This window comes from Orycteropus afer, unplaced genomic scaffold, assembly GCF_000298275.1.
Source record: "Orycteropus afer afer isolate SDZICR_OR568_19922 unplaced genomic scaffold, OryAfe1.0 scaffold00014, whole genome shotgun sequence".
In the NCBI taxonomy this organism is placed as follows: Eukaryota; Metazoa; Chordata; class Mammalia; order Tubulidentata; family Orycteropodidae; genus Orycteropus; species Orycteropus afer.
In genome coordinates this window covers 4,082,114-4,101,952 of record NW_006921601.1, presented here as the reverse complement: position 1 = coordinate 4,101,952, position 19,839 = coordinate 4,082,114, and the positions used below count along the sequence as shown (strand labels likewise).

General features: G+C 39.5%; 1 protein-coding gene across 1 annotated transcript; it reads right to left on the bottom strand.

Annotated features, from left to right (window-relative positions):
- Window positions 1-478: 478 nt before the first annotated feature.
- Window positions 479-1,516, bottom strand: LOC103208996 (olfactory receptor 502-like). The gene is given in 1 exon segment (XM_007954762.2): window positions 479-1,516. A coding segment is annotated over 1 exon segment (990 nt). The 5' UTR covers window positions 1,469-1,516.
- Between the last annotated feature and the right edge of the window lie 18,323 nt (window positions 1,517-19,839).

The following is a 19,839-nucleotide window of genomic DNA, read 5'->3' as shown; positions in this document are numbered from 1 at the left end:
CAGGTCAGAATTTTATGAGTCCACAAAGGCCATGATCAGCATATAACCTTTCAAAAAGCAGAAAGTCTCCAGCAATTTTATCGTCTGCTTCCACTTTGTAATTTTCCCTCAGAATACACTCAATCAAGGCATAATTAGGGTTATCAGTCTCATCTCAGCATAAGTGGTTGTTGAATATGAACACAGCCTTAAAGATCTGGAGGTAAAATAACTCTGACTTATGAAAGAGAATTTCTTTTGAAAAATAATATATGAATAAAACTTAAAAAGTATTTTCAGAAGATTAACATTTTTATATGAAACAATTTGTATCTTAATTCTAAATTTAGTTTAATTTCATTAAACTTAACAGACTTTGATTTTATTTTTATTGACTATCTGAAAATAGTCCCCCACACATGTATTATAAAGCCCCATACTGGCTAATGATATGCAGATACATTTTGACCACAGGAAGTAAATTTCTTTTAATATTACATTAATGGTATATTATTGCATCAAATCTATAGAATAAGAGATTTTATGAAGAAAACATTTTTCTACCAAGCTGTCTCTTGAGAGCCCCCTTAATCTCATTATTCCTGAGACTGTATATGAGAGGGTTCAACATGGGGATCACCACCATGTAGAACACAGACACCACCTTGTTCTGGTCAGTGGAGTAGCTAGACTTGGGCATCACATAAATGAATGTAACAGTCCCATAGAACAGAGTGACTGCAGCAAGGTGGGAGGTGCAGGTGGAGAAGGCCTTGTGGCGGCCCTCGGTGGAGCGCATCTTCAGGATAGTGATGAGAATATAGACATAAGAGATGGCTATGATAACCATTGTGACCACAATAATGGATCCAGCAGAAAATGAGGGGACCACTGCAGGAATACTGACATCAGAACAGGAAAGTTCCACTAAAGGAGCAAAATCACAGAAAAAATGATTGACTCGATTAGGTCCACAGAAGACTAAAGAGAAGAAGGAAATAGTAAAACAAGAAGCATCGAGAAAACCACCTACATAAGCCACAGAGAATAAGTGGATGCAGACTTGTGTGGACATTTTGGTTGAATAAAGTAGTGGGTTGCAGATTGCTACAAAGCGATCATACGCCATGGCACCCAGAAGAAAGCACTCAACACTCCCAAAGAAAACGGCTGAACCAAGTTGGATGGCACATCCAACATAGGAGATTGTGTTTCTCTCCACCAGGAAGTTTACAAGCATATTGGGTGTGACAGAGGATGAGTAGCCTATGTCAGCCAATGCCAATTGGCTCAGGAAGAAATACATAGGATGATGGAGCTGAGAAGAGATTCTGATAAGAATGATTGTGCTGAGATTGCCAAATACAGTCACCAGATAGATGCATAGGATGACCACGAAGAGGATGACCCGAAGGGTAGGATCGTCTGTTAAACCCAATAAAATGAATTCTATCACTGCAGTGTGGTTCCCATCGACCAGGGGATTCATGAGACAATGTAGCTGGTATCAAAAATATCTGTGATGAAAAAATTGCATTAAAGAAGTTTTATGGCTCCATTTTCATTAATACAAATATGGGAAGTCATTATAAATAAAGGTATCATTCAAGTATTACTGCATAGTAACATGTAATGACATGTATGTGTGTGTATATACGTATAATTTGTATATGTGAATCTTTATATTTAACTTTTATGTATTTTATACCCATCTGTTGTTGTTATGTGTCATCGAGTCATCTCCGACTCATAGTGACCCCTCCTTGGGTTTTAGAGGTGATATCACTACAGAAGTGGATTGCCCAATCTTCTTTCCAAGGAGTGGCTGGTGGGTTTGAACTTCCAACCTTCTGGTTAGCAGTCAAGTGCTTTAGGCACTATGCCACCAGAGCTCCCATATCTATCTATATCTATATATCTATATATACCAGACCAATCTGCCAAATAACTCACTGCTGGCAAGTCATTTCTGACTCACAGTGACCCTATAGGACAGAGTTGGACTGCCCAGAGAGTTTTCAAGGCTATTCTTATAGAAGCAGTCTGTCATATCCTTCTCCTGTGGAGTGGGCCTGGTGGTTTCAAACCATTGACCTTTCTGCAACTGAGTGCTTAATCACTGTGCCACCAGAGCTTTTTGCAGAAATACCAGAAAAGTCATTATACAATGCTTTTCTTTTTATATTCTTTCTCTAAAAATAATGTATTTAAAGTGCTTTTAAAGCTAGAGCATAAAAAAAAGAAACTGATTAGAAGAACAAAAAGGAATGGTGAGTACTATAACTAAGAAAAATATAGGTTTTGTAATGAAAAATTGAGAGAAAGCTAGCATTTATTACAAGCTTAGTAAATGATAATAGGGCTATACATTATATATATAAACATACTTCCATTTTATTTTGTATAAAATAATGGTAAGTGCCTTCATTATTATTTTGTAGCAGAGGAAACTGAGTCTGAAAGAGATTATGTAATTTGCACAAAGTTACATAGAAGTGTAGAGTCAAAACATGAATCCCAGGAAGTCTGTTATTTCTTTAGTAACTTTACTATAAATTAAGTTAAATAATACTTACCTTGAAGTCCAACACACTTGCCAATAGGTGGATATTAGATTACTCTTTAAGTTTTTTGGCAGCTAATATATAAGAGAGTAGATAAATTAGTTATATATTTTATAATGTGTTATCAGTGAAACTAGATCATTTAAAAAATCAATAAATAAAAAAAATCAATAAATAGAGGAAACAGATCACATGCCCCTTAATGAACCGTCCCATTAGAGAACAACTTAAATCCATAAATGGAAACTACCCAGAAACACTCTCCACCCACCGTAAAGACTTCAGTTCATTCCAGCTCCCTCTCCTCCCTTTTCTCTTCCAGTAAGTCTTGAGTCAGGGACCTACAAGTTCTCTGAAGGTCTTTTTTCCTCAGTAAGGGATTGTAGTTTTCCCTTAATGTCTGGCAAGGGGACATGTTTTGGAGGGGGGGGAGAAAAAAGAATTGTAATTGTTCCTGAAAATAGTACCAGAAGGAAGGAAATTTCAAATTACTGATTAATGGAGTCACCTATGATAAATTTGTTAAATTTTAAAATATTTGTGATTAAAATATTGTTTTTTTCAAGTACAGGTTGATTCCCAGCATCAACGAAATTCATTTCTGACGACTCCAGCATAAATTGGCTTTGCCTTAAGTCAAACACCTTTTTTTTTTCTTCTTAGTTTCCACAGCTGCTATATGGCAAGGGTTTGAACAGTAAATCATATCACTGACCATCTGCGAGTGAACATCTGAGAGTAATAACATCAGCAAATTACACACTGCAACATTGCGTGTCGTACATATTACTAATTATAAGATGCACAAACAAACATAAAAAGCCAGATGGTTTTAAGCACGGCTCATTGTAATTCAAATAAATTCTAAGTTGGGGACTACTGGTAGTTGGAAATATGTGACTCTAATCACTGTGCAAAACACTAGATGATTCATAATCAGGGTATAATTAAAGTCCATTTATCCAAACAAATTAGTTTCTTACTGTAATAATTGGAGTATTGAAGAATGAAATTATATTATTTTTAACATAATATACAGTTGAATAAAGTGTAACGTAAAACTTAAAAAGTTTATCCCAGATTACAGAGCTAGTGGCTAGGTTGGCCCACATCTCCAAATTTGTGGGCTTTGTATAATGAGCTTTGTCCAGTGTTAATGGATTCAGACCCATAGACAAAGTAAGTTTTTCTGGCAACTACACACTAATAATAAATGAACAAAGTATCTCAGAGTTAGTAAATTTATTAGCACTATGGCTAAGTATGTTGTTTAGTTATTTTTGAATCACTGTGAGTTTTAAGGAGTTCTGGTGGCACAGTGCCTAAGGTATTTAACTGGTAACCAGATGTTGGTGGTTCAAACCCACCAGCAGCTCTGTGGAAGGAAGATGGGGCAATCTACTTCCATAAAGATTTACTGCCTTGAAAACTCAAGGGGGGTCAGCTATTAGTTGGAAGTGACTTGATGGCAGTGCTTTTGGTTTGGTATGAGTGTCTACTCATATGCAATCCTGATAACTTTGATTACCTCTTTTTATTCACATGAAACTGATTGTGGAAATAGAGTAATTCAGCCAAAGTTTCTTACAAGCTGATTACTTGATTACAGCTACCCTGTTTCCCAGCCTCAGCTTGTGAGTACAGACAACTTTAGAGACTAATGCGTTTGTAAATGGCAAGTGAAAACCAGTACATCAGATTCTTTAACAAAACAAAGCAAAAATCTTACCTCATGGAATAAGAATTCACTCATCTTTCAGTAACTATTCTAATATCATTGTGGTTATATAGCTATGTCTTTTATTGTTGTTTGCCTTCAGGGATAAATCTCTGAAGATTCTAGAGATTCAAACATGAATTGAAAAGCACCAGAGAGCATTATCATGTTCTAGATGGGATATTGAGCATTCAATTCACACAGGATTCTATGAATTCTCAAGTGGTCAATTATTCTTTTGTTTCTCCATAGATGTCTATGCATAGTTCAATAACGTTCATTTAATAATTATTGAGGAGTATAATATAAATTGTGTTACACCTAAATATTGGTTCCAAGTTTACTTCGATATTTCTGATTAAGGCATGCTGCTCCTAGACGCTGTTGAGTCGGGTCTGACTCATAGTGACCCTATGTGCAACAGAATGAAACATTGCCTGCTCCTGCTCCATACTCACAATCCTTGTTATGCTTGAGCCCATTGTTGAAATTACTGTCAATTAATCTCATCGACCATCTTCCCTTTTTTGCTGACCTTCTACTTTACCAAGCGTGATAACCTTCTCCAGGTATTGGTTCCTTCTGACAACATGAGCAAAGTATGAGAAATGAAGTGTAGCCATTCTTGCTTCTAAGGAGCATTCCAGCTCTACTTCCTCCAAGAAAGATTTGTTCATTCTTCAAGCATCCATGGCACATTCAATATTCTCCACCAACACCACAATTCTAATATATCAATTCTTCTGTGGTCTTCCTTATTTATTATCCAGCTCTCACATGCATTCGAGGCTATTGAAAATACCATGGCTTAGGTCAGGCTCAAATTAGTTTTAAAAGTGACATCTTTGCTCTTACACACTTTAAAGAAGTTTCTTGAGGCAGATTTGCCCAATGCAAAATGTTGTTTGATTTCTTGACTGCTGCTTCCATGGATGTTGATTGTGGATACAAGTAAAACGAAATCCTTGACAATTTCAATCTTTTCCCCACACAAAAGATATATACAAAGTAAACTAAAAAACACTACTACAAGAAAGCAAAGGGTACCTACATAAATGGAAGAATATATCATGCTCCTTGGAAGGAAGAACGGCACATAACAACAACAAAAACAACAACATGGATAGAAGACAGAACGTTGGGAACTACTCTGTCAATACTATCTAAAGCAATCTACAATCCAGATTCCATCAACATTCTTTAAAGAGATGGAAAAAACTAATCACCAATTTTATACAGACAGACAAGAGACCTTGGATAAACAGAGCACTACTAAAGAACAAAGTAGGCAGCCCCACGCTTCCCAATCTCAAAACCTACTACAAAGCCACAGTAGTCAAGCAAAACAAAACAAAACAAACAAACAAAAAACCTGATACTGGCACAACAAACACATGTTGTTGTTATATGCCATCGAGTCGGACCTGAATCATAGTGACCCCTCATTGGGTTTCCTAAGCAGTATCACTACAGAAATAGATTGCCCAACCTTCCTTCCGAGGAGTGGCTGGTGGGTTTGAACCTCCAGCCTTTTGGTTAGCAGTCAAGTGCCTTAGGCACTACACTACCAGAGCTCCCAACAGACACATAGGCCAATGGAACAGAATTGAGATCCCAGAAGTAAATCCATTCACGTATGGATAGCTGATCTTTGACAAAGTGCGGGAAGTCATTAAATGGGTAAGAGACACTTTCTTAAACAAAAGGTCCTGATAAAACTGGATATCCATTTGCAGAAAAATGAAACATGACCCGTACCTTGCACCACATACAAAAACAAACTCAAGAGAGATCAAAGACCTAAATGTAAAATCTAAAATTATAAAGCCCACCAAAGAAAAAATAGGGACAAACTTAGGGGCCTTCCTAAAAAGCATAAATATACTATCAAACATAACTAAAAACATACAAACAGAAGAAAAACTAGACATCTAGGACCTCCTAATAATTAGACACTCATGTGCATGAAATGCTTTGCCAAAAGAGTAACAAGAAAACCCACAGATGGTGAAAAAAATTTTGGCAATACATATCAGACAAGAGATGAAACTCTAACATTAAACTTCAATACCTTAACAAAAAAGACAAACAACCCAATTAAATAATAGGTAGAGGACCTTAACAAACATTTCATCAAAGGAGACATTCAGGTGGCCAAAAAACACATGAAGAAATGCTCGTGATCATAAGCCATTAGAGAGACGCAAATCAAACAACAATAAGGTATGATCTCACCCCAGCATTAATAGCAAAGTTCTTTTAAAAAAACAAACAGAAAACTACAAATGCTGGTGAAAGTGTGGAGAGACTGGGACCCTCATATACTGCTGGTAGTATTGCAAAATGGTACAGCCACTGTGGAAACAGTATGGCGCTTCCTTAAAAAGTTGGAAATAGAAATACTATATGATCCAGCAATCCCACTACTAGGTATATATCCTACAGAAGTAAGGGCTGTGATCAAATACATATATGTACACTCATGTTAACTGTGGCACTATTCACATTATCAAAGGATGGAAACAAAATAAATGCCCATCAAAGGAGGAATAGGTAAAAAATCTATGGTCCATACACACAATAGAGTACTATACAACATTAAAGAATAATGATGGCTCTATGAAACATCTTGTAACATGAATGAACTTGAAGTATATTATGCTGAATGAAGTAAGTCAATCACAAAAGGGCAAATATTTTATGAGACCACTGTTATAAAAAATCAAGAAAAGTTTCCACACAAACATTCTTTGATGATTATCAGAGTTGGAAGGGAAGAGAGGATAAACCACTAACTAGAGGATGCACACAAACCTGGGTGAAGGAGACTGCAATATACAATAAGGGGAAGCCCAGCAAAAGATGATCAAAGCAAAGGAGGGCACTAGGAGCAAGAGTTAAAGGCAACAGAAGTAAGTACCCTTACATACTTGATCTTGCAACAACAGTAATAACAATAATTTCTGAGTGGATACACAGATAACTCGTAAGCTTGAACAGGTGTGGGAAGGAGAATAGGTTTGACAAAGGATATTTCTACATACGTGTGCTGCAAATGTACCCATGAATACAGTAGAGCATACAGGGGGCAAAGTTATGAAAACTTCTGAGACATAACCAAACACCTTGAGGGAGTGAGTCACTAGGCCTGGGGGGCACAGGGCCATAGTCTTTCAGGATATTAAGGTCAATTGACAAAACATAGTCCACAAAGGCAATACTCACAATTATGGGTTTACCAGGGAAGTAAACGGTTACATTCAGGATCAGAAATGACTCAGGATACGGTTCTTTGATAAAGATAGTCTCTTGTCAGTAGTGCCTGCAGGCATGTCTGTGTCTGGCTCTTGGCCCAGCATCTACTTGGCCTCTTCCCTACTCTGGCAAGTGTTACAAAGCTCTTTTAACTCTAGGGATAAGTGCTCAGAGGCACCTCACTATACCCACAAGCATAAACCTGAAGCCACTCTGTGGGTCAGTAAGCCTAGCTCCACCAGTTTACTTCCATAAGTATTTACAGCCTTGTAAACCCTATCGGACAGTTCTACTCTGTTCTACAAAGTTGCTATATATAAAATAGCACATTGGCTATTGTAAATAGTGCTGCAATGAACATGGGTGTGCACATATCTGTTCCTGTCCTTGCTCTCACTTCCTTAGGATATATACCTAGTAATGAAATGGCTGGGTCAAATGGTATTTCTAATTCCAACTTTTTTTTTTTTAAACCGTTATTTAGGTGAAAGTTTACAGAGCAAATTCACTTCCATACAGCAGTTCAAATGTACTTTGTCTCATGACATTGACCACAATTTACCACAATGCAACAGTTCCCCTCCCACTTCCTCCCAATAGTTACTTCTTCCCTGTGTCCATCCCTCCATGCATTCTTGCCCCCTGAACTGTCTCCCTGTGCATAAACTGCCCTTCTTTCTCCCATGATTGTTCTCTCCAAGGAGTGTGTCTACATCAGGTAAATGTTCAACTCATATGCCTGTCTATTGTTTGGCTGGAAGCCACAGGTGTGGGTTCAATGCCCTTGGCAGCTAGAGGCTATAGTCTCAGTGATTCCACCAGGCTCTATCAGACCAGCAAGCCTGCCCCCCCCCTTTTTTTCCAAATGATTTTGAGTTTTGTTCCACATTGTTCTCCCTCTCTATCCAGGATCTCCTACATAGATCCCCTTCTATGGTTGACGGTGGTAGCTGGGCACCATCTAGTTTGTCTGGTCTCAGACACAGCATAGGCTGTGGATCACATGGTGCACCACTCACTAGGACTAATTGTTTCCATGAGTCTTTGGTTTTCTTCATTCTTCTTTGCTTCATCTTTCTTTGGATGAGGAGAGACCCATTGTTGCATCTAGATGGCTACTTGCAAGCTTTTAAGATCCCAGTCATTACTCACCGAAGCAGGAGGTAGAACAATATTTTGTGTTGTATGTTATGCCAAATGAGCTTGATGTCCCCTGCGACTATGGTCCCAAGCCCACAGGTTCAACTATTCGGTCCCTGTGGGTAGCTGGCTGTGACCAAGAAGTGACTACACCCTTGTCAGCTCTACTATACACCTGGGAATTCTTACAGAACATACAAATACATTTGTAGAACCATTGTCTGCTAACCCTATACATGGTCTTAGGTACAGTCCCCGCTGTATAGACATACCTAATAGTTCAGCCTGTTCACCCATCTATCCACCTGTATACCCATGTTTCCCTTCACTGACAATGCAGTACTGTGTGTGCAAAAGGGTTCATCTTTGTTGTCTGCACCTCCCATGTACCTCTCCATGTCTTCCTCTTCCTCAATGCCAACATGTTGATCACTCACATTTGGTACACTGCCCTTCTCTTCACCCAGATCAATACTTATCTCTACCTATCTGACAGTGTTCCCTACCCTACCACCCCATTCCTGGTAACCAACAAAGAAAATTTCCTTCCATATATAAACCTTTCCTTGACTTTTACAATAACAGACTAATACAATATTTGTCCTTCTGTGATTGACTTATTTCACTCAGCATAATGTCCCCCAAGTTCACCTACTTTATGAGGTGTTTTGCAGATTCTAAGTTATGCTTTAGGGTTGCATAGTATTCCATTGTATGTATGTACCATAGTTTGGTTATCCATTCCTCAGTCGATGGACACCTAGGTTGTTTCCATCTTTTGGCTATTATAAATAGTGCTGCAATGAACATGGGTGTGCATATGTCTGTTCTTGTTATGGCTCTCACTTCTTTAGGATATGTACCTAGTAATGGAATGGCTGGGTCAAATGGTATTTCTAATTACAACTTTTTAAGGAATCGCTATACTGCTTTCCACAATGGTTGTACCATTTTACAGTCCCATCAGCAGTGTATGAGAGTCACAATCTCTCTGCATCCTCTCCAGCATTTGTTATTTTCTGTCTTGTTGAATTTTGCTATTAGTGCTGGGGCAAGATGGTATCTCACTCTTGTTTTGATTTGCATCTCTCTAATGGCTAATGATCATGCGCATTTCTTCATATGTTTGTTGGCCACCTGAATACCCTTGTGTTAGGCTGGGTTCTCTAGAGAAGCAAAACCAGTAACGCTTATATATAGAGAATGAGAAATTTATCATAGGAAAATGGCTCACAGACTTATAGAAGTTGGCAAGTCCCAAGTTCTTGGATAAAATGTCAAGCTGGAGGCTTTTCCTGACTCACACAGCTGCAGGGGCTGACAAACTCAAGGTTGGCAGGCAGTACTGGCTGCTGACTCCAACGAATGATGAATCCAAGATCTCCAGGCTGAATGGTGGATTGTTCTCTTACAGACAGTGTGGACAGCACAACAGGATCCTGATCCACAGAAGAGTGTCTCTTTTCCCAGGATGTCCATAAATATATTGGAAACTGACCACATCCCTAGGGAAACTCCCTTTCAACTGATTGGCTGCTCAAAACATATACATCTGATCCCATCATGAGGATAACCCACATCACAATTGCTTAAACCACACAGAATTGTGGTCCAGCCAAGTTGACACACAGCTCCAACTATCACAATCATCCTTGGTGGAGTGTCTATTCATGTCTTCTGCCCATTTTTAAATTGCATTATTTGTCCTTTTTGTTATTGAGGTGTTGGAGTTTTCTATAAATTCTAGTGATAAGTCCCTTATCAGATATATCATTGCCAAATATTTGTTCCCAATCTGTAGGTTCTATTTTGATTCTTTTGGAGAAGTTTTGGAAGTACATAGGTCCCATTCATCTAGTTTCTCTTCAGCCATTTGTGCATTTTGGGCTATACTTGATAGTCTATTTATGCCATATATTAGGGCCCCTAAATTTTCCCCTAGTTTTTCCTTTAGGAGTAATTCCAACATTTTAAGGAATTGCCATACTGCTTTCCACAGTGGTTGTATCATTTGACAGTCCCACCAGTAGTGTATGAGAGTCCTAATCATTCCACATCCTTGCCAGCATTTGTTATTTTCTGTCTTGTTGAACTTTGCTCAAAAAAGTCAGAACCTGTGTAAGGTGGAAACCCATGAGAGAAGGAAAATTAAAACACTTCCACTAATGGAGAGTAAGAGAAAAGTTGTAAGACTATACCTTAACAAATGGGGAAAACTGGAGAGTCCCAGAAACACAAGGCAGTCCCATTGAGATCCAGCTCTCACAGGTCTCACTACAGTTGTACATAATCATAATTTGGAACATTTTCAAGGTGGTACAGTTCTGTACCCTTTCTAGATCTTCTTTACCAGGCACATTCCTCAGTTTCTTTTAGAGCTGGCTGCTAACCACTCATAACTGTACCCTTTTGAGAACTGCTCTCAGCTGAAAGGAATATAATTGACTGGAAATTCTTTGAAGTGCATGTCCTTGCACTAGAGTGGCCCATGTCCAATAACTGAATGGCACAATGAATAGAAAACAAAACAAGCAAAGTGACTATCTAGTCTCAAGATAGCACAGCCCTGAGGTGTTACTTATGCTCCCACCCACTGCCATTGAGTTGATTCTGACTCATAGCAACCCCTATAGGGTTTCCAAGGGTATAAATCTTCACAGAAGCAGACTGCCTCATCTTTCTCTCATGGAGCACCTGGTGGGTTTGAACCACCAACCTTTTCGTTTGCAGCCCAATGCCTTACGCACACCACCAGAGTTCCTTCTTTACGTCCCAGGATCCCTATGAATTCAGGTTGCAGTTACACTTCAGCTGAGCCCAATACTCCTCCACTATCTTACTCACTTACAGTTTTCACCTGAGAGGACTTCTTCACGGAATCACTTGCATAAGAATTGCTGCCTAAAGTTCTGCTTTTAGAGGATTTGTCATCAAAGTCAATGCATACATACATAGGATTGTAGACTTCACATACTTTATTATGCATACTTAAATGTGACACTACCACCTTTCTGTCAGTTTGTTGTACTGTGGTGGCTTGCATGTTGCTGTGAGGCTGGAAGCCATGCTGCCAAAATTTCAAATATCAGCAGGGTCACCCATGGTGGAGCTTCCAGACAAAGACAGGCTAGGAGAGAGGGCCTGGTGATATATTTCTGAAAATTAATCAATGAAAATCTTTTTGATAACAATAGAATAATGTCAGATATAGTGCTGGAAGATGAGCACCTCAGGTTGGAAAGCACTCAAAATATGAATGGGGAAGGGTTGCCTCCCCACAGTAGAGTAACCTTAATGATGTGAATACTATAAAGGCTTCTGGGCCTTCATTTGCTTCAAAATGAGAAGCAACAGCTGAAAACATCCATCAGTAACTGGAACACAGAATGTATGATGTATGAATCAAGGAAAATTTAAAGTCGTCAAAAATGAAACAAAGGCTTGAAGATCCATATCCTAGACATTTGCTATCCAAAGAAGACTGGTAGTGGCTATTTTGAATCTGATAGTCATATGGTCTACTATGCAGAAACTACAAATGGCCTTGCATTCATTTCAAAAAAACAATTCAAGATTTACCCTGAAATACAATGCTGTCAGTGATAGGCTAATATCCATCTGCCTGTAAGGAAGACTAGTTAATGTGACCATTATTCAAATTCATGCACCAATGACAAATGCCAAAGATCAAGAAATTGAAAATTTTTAAGAACTGCTGCAGTCTGAAATTGATCAACCTTGCAACAAAGATGCATTGATAATTACTGGTGTTTGGGATGTGGAAAACAAAGAAGTCAGAAATATAAAAAATGAGAAACAAAGAAAGTGTAATAATTGAAAATATGGCCCTTGGCAAGTCTTCTGCAAAAGACCTCTTTAAAATGTTACAAAGCAAAGATGTCACTGACATCTTTGATGTTACTAACCCATGTAACATCGTGTCTTAGTTCTCCAGTGCTGCCATGACAGAAATACCACAAGTGGATGGCTTTAACAAAAGGAATTTATTCTTTTACAGTTTAGAAAGCTGGAGGTCTGGATTCAGAGGGTTGTCTAGGGACTGGATGAAGGCCCCTTAACCTTGGGTGTCAGCTCTGCCTCTTGCTCCAGGCCCACTGTAGCTGGAAGCTTTTCCTAAATCACACAGTTGCTGGTGTTGAGGTTGATGAATACAAGATCAGCAGGCAACATGGCAGGTCGCTGCTTCAAGTCTAGGACCTAGAGATAAAGACTTGGCCAAATGTAGAATCCAAAATGTGCCACAAAGCTAGACACACTTCCCAAAAACCAAAAACCAAAAACCAAACCCACTGCCATTGAGTCGTATTTGACTCATAGTGACCCCTACTTGAGTTTCCAAGGGAGCTCCGGTAGCATAGTGCCTAAAGGCACTTGACTGCTAAGCAGAAGGCTGGTGGTTCAAACCCACCAGCCACTCCTCAGAAGGAAGATGGGGCAATCTACTTCTGTAGTGATACTGCCTTGGAAACCCAAGGAGGGGTTGCTATGAGTCCGGTCTGACTCAACAGCACATAACAACAACAACAACAACATCACTACAGAAGTAGATTCCCAAACATCCTTCTAAGGAGTGGCTGGTGGGTTTGAACCACCAGCCTTCATGGTTAGCAGTCAAATGCCTTAGGCACTATGTTACCAGAGCTCCTAAAGCTTCTGCATACATACTGGAAGCAGGGCACATCCCAAAGGAAACACCCTTTCAACATAGCTGCTCACAGCTGGTTCCACCACGGAGGTAATTACAATTTCAATGTAGGGAATAACTACATCCAGCTGCCAGCCACTGAAAACCACTGACTGCCCAGCCAACTTTACACACAAACTTAACTACCACACCATGGTCTTTCAATCACCTCATATACATGTGAAAGACAGACGATAAAGAAGACCAGATAGAATTGATGCATTTGAATGATGCTGTTTGCAAATACTGAATTTGTCTTGCATGCTTTGGACATGTTATCAGGAGGATCAGTCCTTGGAGAAGGCCATCATGCCTGGCAAAGTAGAGGGTCAGCAAAAAAGAGGAAGACCCTCAAAGACATGGATTGACACAGTTTCTGAAACAACAGGCTCAAGCACAGCAACAATTGTGAGGATATTGCAGGACTGGGTAGTGTTTGTTTCATTTTGTTGTACTTAGGGTCACTATGAATCAGAACTGACTCAATAGCACCTAACAGCAAAAAAAATGGCTTTGGTGAGAGGAATGATGGTACAGATCACAGTAGAATTCTATAAGACCAGTGATTTATTCTTTGGAAATATTTTTTTCATTGTTTACTTCTAGCACGTAAAAATAAAATTAATTTTTGTATATTAACTTTATATGCTGCAGCCTTACTAAATTAACTCTAGTATGTTTTGTAGATTTCTTAGAATTTTCTCCATGAGCAGTTAGTTCTTGATGGGGACAGTTTTCCTTCTTCTTAGCTAAACTCTATGCTTTTCCTTACTTTTTATTACTTATTTCAATAATTTGGACATCAAGTAAAGTGTTGAATAGAAGTGATGAGAATGGACATCCTTAGCTTTTCGCCAAATATTGAAGGAAGTTACTCAATATTTTAGCATTAACATGATGTTAGCTGATGATTTTACATAGATGCTCTTTTTCAGTTGTTTTTGTTTTTTCTTGTTGTTCCTCACTTTTCCTTTCCGGCTTTCTTTTGGATTATCATTATTTTTTTTAATTAAAATTACATTTAAATTTATGCATTTGCATTAGGTATATCTCTTTGCATTACATTTTTTTGTGCTTGCCCTCAGTATTAAAATACATGTCACTAAATTTTCGGTTTACATAGAGTTAATATTTTAAGGAGTTCTTGTGGTTCAGTGGTTAAGGCACCATTAGCTAACCAAAAGATCAGCAGTTCAAACCCACCACCCATTCTGCAGGAAAAAGATGAGGCAGTCTGCTTCCGTAAAGATTTACAACAAACCCTATGGGGCAGTTCTACCCTGTCCTAGATGATGTCTATGAGTCAGAATGAACTCAATGGCAGTGGGTTTTTGGTTTTATAGCTAATAATTTAGCAATTTAGATATACAGTTTATGTACAGTTTTTTTTCCACCAACTTTATGCTATAGTTACATACATGTTACAGCTATATACGTTAAAGACCCTGCAAAAAGGGCAAGGAGACCACATATTCTGACCTCCTCTAATCCCACAAGAGGAAGGCAGAATCATCATCAATAGCCCAAGGCCTATTACTGCCAGGCCAGACATGCTGCCTCCCTCCAGCCCTTTCACCAACCGTTCCTTCCAAAGCACCCACCACCTCTCTCCTGGGTTTGATAATTCACTGCAGTGGCCACACAGAGCTCACAGATTATGGGGTTTATTAGGGAAGCACCATGGGCTACAATTCCAATTCAGGAAAAATTCTCAGTCTCTCTCCCAGCCCACCGTCCCTCAGCCAACAGTCTCTCACAGTCTCTTTCCCAGCAGTGCTGGTCCCTCGGTGTCTCACTCAGCAATGCATGTCTCTTGCGTCTCTTTTCCAGCAACGCGTGTCTCAGGAGCCCTTGTCTCTTTCAGAAGCAGGTCTTCCTCAACCAGCAGTCAGAGAGAGTTCTGCCTCTAGGAGGCCTCCTTTTGAACTTGGCAGAGTGGCCAAACCAACCAATCATAACAACAGAATTCTAAGCACCTGAGAGTGAGCCTCCCATAACATTGTGTTGTGCCACGTCCAACAGAAGTAATCCAGGTTGATAACATTTACAGTCAGGAGCTCCTCAGTTGCTCATTCCACCACTGAGTTTACAATGACTTATGGGTAGAAAAGCCATACTAAGTAATTTACTACACTGCAGACCCCATAAGACAGTGTTATAATTTTTGTTTTGGTGTATTTTATGTATTTAAAGAAATTAAGAATCATGCAAAATCACTGCTATTGAGTCAATTCTGACTCTTAGCACCCTTATAGGACAGAGTAGAACTGCCCCATGGGCTTTCCAAGGCTATAAATCTTTACAGGTACAGAATGCCTCATCTTTCTCCTGCAGGATGGCTGATGGGTTGGAATCGCTGATCTTTAGATGAGCAGCTGAATGCTTTAACCACTGCACCATCAGAGTTCCTTAAGAATCATACAATATATTTTTATATTAATTCAGACAATTACCATTTTAAGTTTTCTTCATTCATCCCTGCAAATCAGAGATTCCCATTCACATCCAGATGCCTTGACTGATGCATTGGTCAGCAGAGCAAATCTCATTTCACCTTATGGAAGTTTTCTGTTTTGACTCTCTTTTCAGAACATGAAGTTGGTCACTGTAACAATGGCTTGGCTAAGGCTTCTGACTTCCTCTAACTTCAAAAGGGGGAGAGTCATTATCCCATTATCCGCATTAACAGCCCAAGGGTGATTCTTAGGAGGTGAAGGTCAAACATGCCTCCACCTTCTAACCTATTTAACAATTCTGACACCAACCATTCCCCTTGAGGGGGCTCACTGCTTCTCTGCTAGGTTTGCTAATTCATTCAAACAGCAACATAGAACTCACAGATAATACTCATAATTATGGGGTTCATTAAGGAAGAAACAGGTTACAATTCAGGATCATAAACAACTCAGCATATAGAGCTTTGATCAGGACAGTCTCTTTTCAGCAGTGCCCACAGACACCCCTCTCTCTGACCCTTGACTTGAAGGTCCCTTGGTCTTTGCCCAGCTCAGGCAAGTGTTAAAATCTCTTTTCGCTCTGCCAATGAGTGCCCAAAGGCACCCCACTCCACTAACAAGTCTTGGCCCTAAGGTACTCAATTCTAGCACCAAGAGTCAGCAAACCTAGGTCCATCACGTGCTCAGAAGCACTCCACTTTGCCAGTAAGCCTCCTGCCCAGAAAAACTAGATGATATCTGGCTACCAAGGCCAAGCACTCGGCAAGGAATCAAAATTGGATATCCTGTATAGAGTGGGAGAAAAATGTGGAACAAAATTCAAAATCATAAAAAAGACCAGGCTTACTGGTCTTATAGAGACTGGTGAACCTCCTGGGCTATGACCCCAAGTCACCCTTCAGGCCTGGAATTGAACAATTTCTAGTGGTTTAACTTTCAGCCAAACAATAACAGGTCTTTGAGCTGAACACCTACACCAGAGAGATGCACTCCTTAAATCAACCATGGGAGATCAGAAGGGCAGCATTTGCATAAGAAGAAAGGTGGGGAGTTAGGAAGGACACAGGGAAAGGGTAATCATAGGGAAGAAGTGGGAGGTGAGCTGTTATAGGGCGGGGGATGCAGCTAATGTCACAAAACGAAATGTGTACCAACTGTTGAATATAAAATGAATCTGCTTTGTGAAATTTCACCCAAATCACAATAAAAAATTTTAATAACAATAACAATAAATTTTAAAAGAAAAGCAAACAATTAGTCCTTCAGTAGAGCAAAGAATCCTGAGGGTGAGGTTACTCGGGTACTAGTTATTCAAGTCTGCTGCAGGTATCCATTTGATCTGGTCAGGTTCTCTAAAAGTTGTCTCGACTTCTCCTTTTCTGGCCTCTGATAAAATATAACTGAGAGATTATTCCTTTGCTCTGAGCCTCACAAGGTATCAGTGTAGCAAAACCTTTAAGGGACTTTAGGTTTGGTCATTTACTCCAGGCCAGCCGCACCTCCCCCTTAGTCCACTCTTCCACAGTGAAGCTTCCACAATGATAAAATTTATGATTACAATTAACCCTGTTAACAATCAACACTCACAAAAGAATCAGAATCTTATCAGCATCTTCCCCCACCCTCTTTTTCCCAGACCCATCAGGAAAAGAGGAAAGTCAATGTTTAAATTGCTCATGTGTATCAAACCACTACTCTGTAGAGAAAAGCATGTTCCTCGATCATTGAATAATCTCTTCCAGTTGGAATTTTGAGCATCTGCACCCATATGTGAAGATCGGTCCAGAGTCAGCCATTAAATTGCAGCAATTTACACCAGTTTATGGTGTCAAACATCTTGCTCTTAATTCTGGCCAGCTCATCCCTAGCCATCCAAGCTAGGTCAATGGGTATCAGCTGTAAACTTGGGAGTCCATACGTTTCCCTTCACTTCAGGCCCACCAGGCTCTTCTCTCTCTCTCTCTCATCCCTAGCTAGGTCAATGAGTAGCAGTGGAAAATGTCCAAACTCAGTTTCTCTCATCATTGCTGCACCTCCTCTACTTGCACTCACTGAGTGGACTCAAGTGGTCATGATGAGTGAGCATATCAGGCTGTCTCCTTGCCAGCTCTCTTTCATTTTCAGTCCTAGATGGAGGTTCTTTTGACGAATGCTTGCTTGAAATTCAGAGTCATTTTTATCCCCTGCAAGTCCTTCCTTCAAGTGCAAATCTCCTGTTCTCTCAGCAGCCCTGGGAGGGTCTGCATGTCTTTTCAAAGACATAAAAGAAAGTCTCTCTGGAAAGACTCTGAGTGGGGCTCAGATTTTCAGCCAAGACCCCTGAAACAAACTGGCTTGAAACAAAAAAGTTGAGTTTCTTCTGGGCAAACCCTAGTTCACATTTTAGCATATCCAATCAAGCATTGGTTGAAGGCAGCGTTATACACTCTCTGTAATCTATAATGCCCAATATTAACTTTCACTATACATTTAGATCTGTTTTATAACAGTAGGTGGAAGAAGCATTCAAATGAACACACAACTCTTTTTAAAACATTCCAATTCCATCTTCTCATCTCCACACCTTGACTAGCTTTCCATCCTATATGCATATGGACTTGGGCTTCTGGCTGAGTGGAACCAGTAGATCAGGACTTAGCAATCATTTTATTTAATCAACTTGGCTTTTGCCCCAGGCCACTCCAGATTTAGCTTTTCTCCCCTCAGTTGCATTTCTTACTAGCTTCTCAGACACAACAGGTGTGTAAAAGTAAAATGCCTGAATTATACCCAGGTATATGCCACTTTCAGCAAAATTAGATCAGACTTTTTACAGATGCCTCTTTGGGCTTTGTATCTGGTCAAACAACCACAAATAAGTAGGGGAATGTTTTCTCTGTGGTCAAGTCAGGATGTGGAAGGAAGACAACCCAAGGAAGGGAGTTTTACAGAAGTACATTAGTGTAAAATGTCCTTAAGGAATATTTTTTTCATGAAAAGGATATCGAAACAAAGTCTCAAGAAGAAACCTTGGACAATCAACTCATTATCTAAGTTTGCCAGGTAACCAAGAAGGTTTCACTTGAGCAAGCAGTTTCTAAAGAATGAATGAGACTTAAAATTAATTCCTATTAGAGCTCCAGCCTCAAGGAATGTTTTACATCAATCTAGAAAATTTTATAACTTGTTCTGAAAAGTATACATTGTAAGAAATCTTTGAAGCCTACTTAAGATAGCTAAGAATTTATATCCATTGGAATTCTGTCCCCACTTCTATAACCCTCCCTTTGTGATCTAAATAAAAAAACTAACCAATCAATGATTTTATTGTAATCCCTTTACTTTTTGCCCCATGTCTATCTCTGCTTGGGACTCACTATCTGAAATTGCCACATTTAGACTTTGAGAGCTGCTAATTTCCCCGTTCAGATGCCTCTCTAATACTGAATAAATCTTCTGAATCTTCATTTAAAGTGTGTTTTTTCCTCTACGATACAGGAAACACCAACCAAAATAACCATTTCACTTCCCACGTCCCTTCATTCTTTGTCTTACAAAGTCTTATACTTCCATGAGTCTGGAGTCATTAAAACAAGTGGGAAAATGCCACGGGACAGTGTCTCACCCTCTCTAACTTCACAAAGAGAGAGAGAGAGGATCAAGATCAACAGCGCAAGACTGATTCTTACCGGGGCAGAAGTCAGACATGCCTTCAAGCTCAAATGTTATTGCCAGTTCTGACACCAACAACCCCTCCCTACGGCACTCTCCATTTCTCTGCTCATTTCAATAAATCATTGCTATGGCCACACAGAACTCACGGATAATATTCAAATTGATAGGGTTTATTAGGGAAGTAACAGATTACAATTCACGATCTGAAATGATTCAGCACAAAGTTCGATCAGGACAGCCTCTACTCAGCAAATGTCCATAGGCACACCTCTCTCTGGCCCTAGTATTCACATCCATTTGGCTTCTTCCCTCCTAAGGCAAGTGTCACAAAGCTCTTTTCCATTCTGCTGGTAAGTGAGCAGAGGCCCC